Below are 7,846 nucleotides of genomic sequence, written 5' to 3' on the forward strand. Positions count from 1 at the left end.
ACAATATTGCCCCTTTTTCTTTTTCTTTTTAAAAAAAAAAAAGTAAAAAAATAAATCGAGCTCTTTAAGGAACTTGAAAAGTAAATTTCCCGCTTGTAGCGGGAAGTGGCAATATGGAGACAGACGCTTCCATAGCAGAGTTCAATCATCTCCAGCGTACCAAGCTCAACTCATTATCAAATGAAGTGGTCACACACTGCCCAAGAGCTACTCCTGTTACATGTGTGGCGGCTAAGCCACTGCATCACCTCCTTCGGCAGTCCAAGCTGCAGATCTTCGGCTGCTTGACTCTCAAGTACTCATTTCCAGAAGTGAAAGTGTTGCCTGCGTTAAAGTATCTGCATTAGAGGCTTTCAGTTATGTAAAGTTGACAAAGATCTTGATACCTGTAAGCATCATCTATACACAAGTCAAACTCTGTAGTACAAACCTCCCTTTTCAGCCTTCAGGATTTCCCCCATACATAAAATCCTCATCAGGAATGCAAAACCTCTCACATGGAGCACCTGGAGTGACTCTGTATTTGCACAGCTGCTCTGCAACACCAGTCAACCTCAGGAAAGTTTCAAGTGATGTAAGTCACACCATCTGCTGCACAACTGCCTAAGTGTGGTTTCAACCCAGCATCCTTTCAACTCCTCCTGAGCAGCTGGAGCTTCAGCCTGTGCTCAGGGCTGGTCTATACATCAATGCTTTGCTTGCCACAGCTAAATCAACTATAAGCATAAAAGCAAGTAAATCTCACACGTATATACACAGATATTTCATGGACATACCAGTGCCCTGCTGTTCCAGAAGCAGAATGGTACTCTTTCATGTATGCTTATGTTGACTGGGTAATTCTGGGGGAAGAACAGAAGGGAAAAGAGGAGCTACAGTAAAAGAAAAAAATAAACTAAACAAAACGGAACCCACACCAGCAGCCACAACTACAAAATAAATTAATTGTGAGGGGATAGGTTCTGCTCCTATTGAATTCACTGGCCAGCTTCCCATCTATTTCAATTGGCCTGATAAACACGTGTGTCCCTCCAGCTTGTGCCCTGCCAAAGAGGAAGGCTGGCAGATAATCCATCAGCACAAGCTACAAAGAATCAGCACCCGTGCTTGAGAAAATTTGACTGCCATTCAAAATAAAATTCAAAGCTGGGAAATGACAGAAAAAGCCTTCCAGCAGCTTCATCTGCGACTGGATGTACAGCAATAGCTTTAATTTAAAAGCAATCCAAAAGCTACTATGTGTACTCTCTATATAAAATTTAACTAACTGAATGTTCCTGTAGCCACTTTAAATTCTCAATTCTCTTTTTAATTATGCAAAGGCAGTACTACACAAACACTGTTAATCATTTTCCTCATGTTTAAGGTCAGAGTTGGATGAAAGGAGAACGTATTTCCATAAATTACTTACATGTAATCCAGCACAGCTATAATTTACAGACAGATGTAAGCCAAAAATTGTAAGAACTGGTTATCCTTCGCTGGGATCAGGTGTAGTCACTTTGGTGGAAGGGACAACTGACAGACAGTTCTTTTCAATCTTTAAATTATTTGGCAATAGATCAGATTAATTAATCTTACTGGACACACTGCAAATTCCCCTCACTCTGTAGAGAACAGAGATGGGGAATGTTCTACAACATACCAACAAGCAGGTGTACACATCAGAGGTCTCTCCTGTTGATTTACTATATCTTGTACTGGGTAAGTTGTACTACTGGGTTGTTGGTTTTTCTGTTTATTTGTAGGCTGTGTTTAGGGTTGGTTTCTTTTTTGAGGGTGGGGGAGAAGGTAGAGGGAAGTGTCTCCCTTCCTCTCCTTTTATCCATATTTTTTCAACAACAGCACTTTGAGACAAGCACAGATTATTTTTATTATGTCACACAGAAACAAATTCATTAAATTTCTAGCTAGTAATTTCCCTGGACAAAGCACTAGTTAACAGCACTGTTTTTAAAGGTCCTAATCCCTTAGGTTACATCCAAACGTAGAACTCACTAAAAGTGAAAACTGCAAAGAACTGACTTATGAAGAGAACCTACGAGACCTTTTACTTGTTTTCAGGTGGTTTTCAGGTTTTTTTAGGTTATTTGGTTGGTTTTTTTCCTTTTTAAGACTTTGAATTTAGGTTTTACTCTTGACGCTGATGTTTTCTGCGTAGATTAACGTCTCAGGATGTTCAAATCTAAAGCAAATCCACAAGTATGCCCCGCATTTGTTACTTTGGATCTTGAAAAATCTGAAACCTATATGTATTATGTTTTCTCCTGTGTAAATAAACTGCCTCATTTCTTTGCTTCATATTCAATTTCCCCATAAATCAGACTTGGATGAGCTTTGCAAACAGGGAAAAAAAAAAAGTCTCTTCTGTTTTCCGATTCCAGAAAGTGAAACTAGCTTTTATATATGTGTATACACACGGATCTGAGATATAACGTAATGTTAGAAGCTGCTGTGAAACTGCTAAAATATCTTAAGAGCTGACCAGAGACATGCGATTGAAATGCAGTAAAAAAAAAAAAACCACCACAAAACTTGAAAGTCTACCATTTTCCCTGTCTTCTTGTACCTTCTTAAGATTAATATTTTGCTCTTTAACAAGTTTAAATGGTTTCCAGCAGTCCTGCACACATTTAGTTGGCTACAAACAACATGAACACTTTGATGCCTGGAATAATTGTATTTCCCACCTCCTTATCCGATGTTAAATAGCAGGAGGGGAAAAAAAAAAAGGGGGAAAAAAAAAGAAAGAGAGACTACAAGATACATTAAGAGGCCAGCCAGTGTACTTCCTAGCTTTAAGTCGGCTACACTTAAGTGACTCCTCACAGAACTCGGTGTAAGCTGCTATTGAAAGTCTCAACTGATGGAAAATAACAAGACCTTCCAAAAGGAATTGATCAGAGTTCTTTCAGTGCAAGCAGTAATGAATGTGAGTTTTTTTGTCTCAGAAGCTCTTGCGACATCGCTATTGCTCTCATACTCTGGTGGGTTTTTATTGTTGTTTTGTTTATTTTTTTTAAGATCCCCTCAGTCCCCTCCACCATTACACTCCCCTCCAACAGAAAGCCAGCTATACCCTAGTGGTGACCACAAGATATGGAACTATCAGTGCACTGACACTGCACAAGATGAGGATCTATCATCCACACAAACAGCAACCGGCTTCAATGGTGAGGTTAACAACGATTATGCCTACTAAATGCTGTCTGTAATACTTCACTCCTAAGTGCACCTGTAAGTAATCTACACAATAATAGTCACAGAACAACTGCTGACCCAGCACAGCAAATTAGCAAGCAGCAGCGTCCAAGGCTGAATATTTACAGCTGAGGCATCCCAGGTAACTCGAGTAAATGAACGGTGTTACTACTTATATGAAATGAAGAGCAGGAGCAGGTCAGCAACATTCATGTAAAACAAAGTGTTTTAAATGCATTTCAATTAAAAAGATAGAACAGTATAACAGCTTGCTGATTTCATTGAGGAACTCCTGAAATAGCCTTGAAGAACTGACACCCTTGCTAACATTTTTCAACTTTGGTGAGCTCAATCACAGCTTTTGAATGATCCAATTCACCTAAAAACTTCACTACTCTGACCCAACAGCAGTGGCACAAAACCTGTAGAATTACAGTGCTCCAATAGTCCGGGACTCCATTTTCCATGTACCTTTAATGTTCAACAGCTAACAGAGACCCATCAGGTTGTTTTCCTAACCCCATGACCATCTTGATTTCTACCACAGAATTCTGTATATTAGACTGCAAGACAATGCATCACAGAGACCACGCAGAGCTCTAGCAAAGGGGCATTTAGATGGTTATGGATGCTTATGCTAGGCTGGAAGTCATTCAGTGAATGGCAAACATGTCACTGTTTTACAAATAACTTTCAATTCTTAGTGTCAGAGAAAAGGGAACATTAAAGAAGGAGTTTAAGCCCCAGGCATTTAAAAAGGAACATGGTGATATAATCCTTTCAGAGGTAACTTGTTTACAGTCAGTAGCATTTCCAGGAGAAGACATATAGTAAAGCAAGAGACAATCAAGCTTGTGGAATGATGGAAGAGCATTCACAGTGTATTGTTGCTTCCTCTTGTTCTCTTTGCTTTAAATTCAATGCAGAATTTTATAGTCCCTTTGCACAAAGAGACAACTATATATTTGCACATAATTCTGAAGCACTCTTTGTCCTATTTGTTGTGGCTGTGTCTCTCGTGACATATAGATGACCTTGCTTCAGTGAGGTGAAGCTAGCACATGCTCTTCTCAGCAGACCAAGGCTTAACCACTAGCTCCCAATTGCAGCGCAGTTCACAAGTGCATTTGGTCACAGGACTGGGGGCACAAAGGAATGGGGACAGGGGGGAACCAACCCTCACTGGTAGCACAGGCTCCTGTCAGTCATAGGAAACTCAGCTCCAACAATCCCTCTGCAATGCACAGAGGAGAGCAGGATGAGATTTGCTTCTGCTTTGCTGTCCCTCCGCCTCAACAAGACACTCCTCATGGGAGGTGTTGGATTATAAACTGAGGAAAATATCCTCCTTCTGCATCACTCTTGACAAAACCAATAACAAGCTGCATTTTAAGGACTGTGCAAGACAAAATATCATTAATCACATCTGGAGATGAGTGAGAATCCAGGCTGCATTATGACATGCAATGTAAAATGTTCCTGTGAGAAATCACAGCTTAGTAAACTGGCACTCTGCCCTTCTAAAAGTCTCAAGTGGTATTCAGGGGCAACCTTATTAGAGGATGCTACAGCACTTCTGCTGTTAAGCAGTCACAAGCATAACACACAGCTCCTAAAGTTCATGGTATTAAAAAAATAAATTAGAAACACTTGTCGCTCTGCAGAAGCACCTGCAGCACAGCCTGGGACAAGCAGCAGGAGGCAATGATAGTGCAAGAAAAGGGTATAAGCAGCAGGAGGGAAATGTCTACTCTATCAAAGAATGCTCCAGAAGAAACCAAGCTACTCTTGTCATGATTCACAGGCTGTAGTGTGACATCACTGATAATGAGCTTTATACAACAGCTGCATCACAGCTTCACCCTGACCCTTTCTCAGCAACATACAGGACTTCAGGGTGGACTTCTATGAGCCTTTTTAATGGTTTCATTTCATGAGGAAATAAAAATATATCTGTTTCAGTATGCAAGACGCAAATTTAGAGCTCAATCCCACTTTTAAATTCTGCCTCGTTACCCACTCTAAACTACATTAAGCAAATGAACACAGTTCTGAAGTACACAGCACAGCTTTCTGTCACACGGTCATTTTTAACTGCGCTCCAGCTGTTTGAATAATGTTCCAAGTCTCCAAGTTTAGCACAGCAGTTCTCAAGTATCTGCGACACGGGCCTCAGTCAGGTGCTATATATGGAGACATTAGTCTACTATCTAAATAAGAACACTCTAACTGCACTGGCTAAAATTACCAAAGCATACGTGGCCCTGAAAATCCAATTCAGGTACTTAGTATTAGGTTCCAAAACCTGTTAAGTGTTTTATTCTATTCCATATAAGTATCAGCATAATTTCTGAACACCTTCCAAAAAAAAAAAAAAGTAACTAATAACTTCCAAACAAAACTGATAAATCTTTCACATTCTCCCCACCATAATATGCTACTGTATTTGCACAGGGCTTTAGAAAGCAACAAGAAACATCATATACATTGCTATACATTTATACTATTGAAGGCAAGGGGACAAGGGCCGTGGTACTTCCATGTCCTCACAAGGGTTTATTTTGTAACTTCACATCTAGCCTCTAAGAAGCAATACGTTCTACATAGACTGGTCAGGGTTGGAAGGGACTATTTATAAAGCCAAATCCATTAGCTTTATATTATTTGGACACTTAAATCCCATTGAAGCAAACAGATGGAGAAACTACTAGCACTTCTTCAAGAAGAATTCAGGAGCCTCGTTTCACCCACCCAATTTTGAAAACCTTATTCCCGAGTTCCCGAAGTGGCATAGCAGATTTTAGACTGTGGAATTGCCAAGTAAGTCTGCTCAGCCTTGCATACTTTGAGCAGGCTAAACCAATCTGAAATGTTGGTAATGAATGTTTGTAATGATGAAAGGATCCAGATGCAGTACCACTATCTCGTATAACCAAGTTGATTCATACACTTGTAGCAGCCACTTCTTTAGAAGAAGGAGGCTTCTTGACACCCAGCTGAAGCCTCTGGTCTTACAAGGCTGAGGGTCATCTGAAAACTGTGAACAAACATTCCAAATCTTCAACTCCAACCAGACATAACCAAAGGAAGAAAAGAAGATCTCACTAGTAAATAAATAACAACATACACCTCACCATGGCAGCTTAAATCTCAGTACCAGAACACAGCAGAAAAGAGCAGTGTAAGTTACAATTCAGCTGCTACACCAGAATGATTTTTATGCAGCTTTAAAATCACGTTATAGAAAGATAAAAATATTTACTGTTTATAATGGTACCACTGAATAGCAAATTGGGCCCTACTAATTAGACACCGCAAATGTAGTGAAGAAGAGGTGCCTTATCCCAAACAGCGCACAAGCTACTTAGATTAGTCTGTGCTAATTACCGGTGCTCTATCCTTTCATAGAGATGATGAGGTTAATGATACACATTAGTAATGCTCACCTCTCAGGTCTCAAATATAATAAACAAAAACAGAACACTTAAGAGCAGCTTGGGAAAGCAACAAAACCAAAATACCCAGGCCCCAAAGCTGCGCCTCGCAGGGCCGAAGAGGCAAGCGGGGAGCACGCGGTGGCTCCAGGGAAGCACCCAAAGGCAGGAGGCCCCACGGGTGAGGCATCAGGGCCTCGGATGCCCATGGAGGGAACCAAGCCCACGGGTCCCCTTGCCGTGAGATGCTTCACTGGAGCGCTCGGCCCTGCCAGCCCAAGGGAACTGTGGCAACTTAACTAAGACACCGATTAAATCCAAAGGGGTTAAAATTTTGAAGCCAAAGGGGTCAAAGCTTTAGCTCCAAAGGGCATAAACCGGTAGTAAATTGGTGTATTAAAAAGGAAACCAGCTGAAGCGCGGCACGGCTGCTCCCCCGGCGCCCCTCTCCCGGCACGGGAGCGGCCCCGCCCGCGCCCCCCCCCGCTCCCGGCGGGCCGGCGGTACCGTACCGGCGGGCAGGAGGCAGTCCAGCGGCGTGAACTCGCGCTCCATGGCCCCGCGGCGCCCTGCTCGTGGGGCGGGCACACAGAAAAAAGCACGGAGAGCCCCGCGGCTCCCCCGGCGGGGCGGGACCGGGGGAGGGGGGGGGGGGGCACGCGGGGATTAGCGGTGCCCCCTTCCCTTCTCGTTGGCGGCGCCCGCCCTTGGCGACGAGCAGACGGGAGGTGGCGGCGCTGGCCGGTACCTGCAGCCACGCGTCCCCCGGCACCCGCCCCGGGGTAGTGCGTCTGACGGGGGGGGGGGGGGGGGAAGGCGAGCCGAGAGGATCGATCGCCGCCGCGATCCGTTGCTCGGCCGTGGATTCAGCAGCGGGAAGGCGGGGCAGGAGGGAGCGGCGGCGGCGGCGCCGCCGGGCGCGGGCCGAGCCCCGCCCCCGCTGACGGGCCGCGCGGCGGCCTTGGGGCCTCTGCTGAGGGGGCGCGCGCTGAGGGACAGCGCCGCCCCGCGCGCGGGGGCGCGAGCCCTGAGGAGCGGGAAGGAGAGGCGGGAAGGAGAGGCGCGGGCCGGGGGGCTCCCGCCGCGCGCTGTGAGGGCTCTTCCCTCTCCCCCGGCCCCCGACACCTGAGCAATGCCGACCTCCTCACAGCTCTTTCTCTCTCCTCCTTACTGCTCCTCAACGCGAAGCAGCATGTGATAGCGCGCTCGCT

The 7,846-nt window shown here is 44.5% G+C and overlaps 1 protein-coding gene across 1 annotated transcript in view; it reads right to left on the bottom strand.

Annotated features, from left to right (window-relative positions):
- Nucleotides 1–7,448, bottom strand: part of TPK1 (thiamin pyrophosphokinase 1) — a 260,228-nt gene extending 252,780 nt beyond the window's left edge. The window contains exon 1 of the mRNA XM_068396455.1: nt 7,148–7,448. Within this exon, the coding sequence (XP_068252556.1) occupies nt 7,148–7,190 (43 nt within the window). The 5' untranslated portion in view covers nt 7,191–7,448. The remainder of the gene's footprint in view (nt 1–7,147) is intronic.
- Nucleotides 7,449–7,846: the final 398 nt, after the last annotated feature.

This window comes from Nyctibius grandis, chromosome 3 (assembly GCF_013368605.1).
Source record: "Nyctibius grandis isolate bNycGra1 chromosome 3, bNycGra1.pri, whole genome shotgun sequence".
In the NCBI taxonomy this organism is placed as follows: domain Eukaryota; kingdom Metazoa; phylum Chordata; class Aves; order Nyctibiiformes; family Nyctibiidae; genus Nyctibius; species Nyctibius grandis.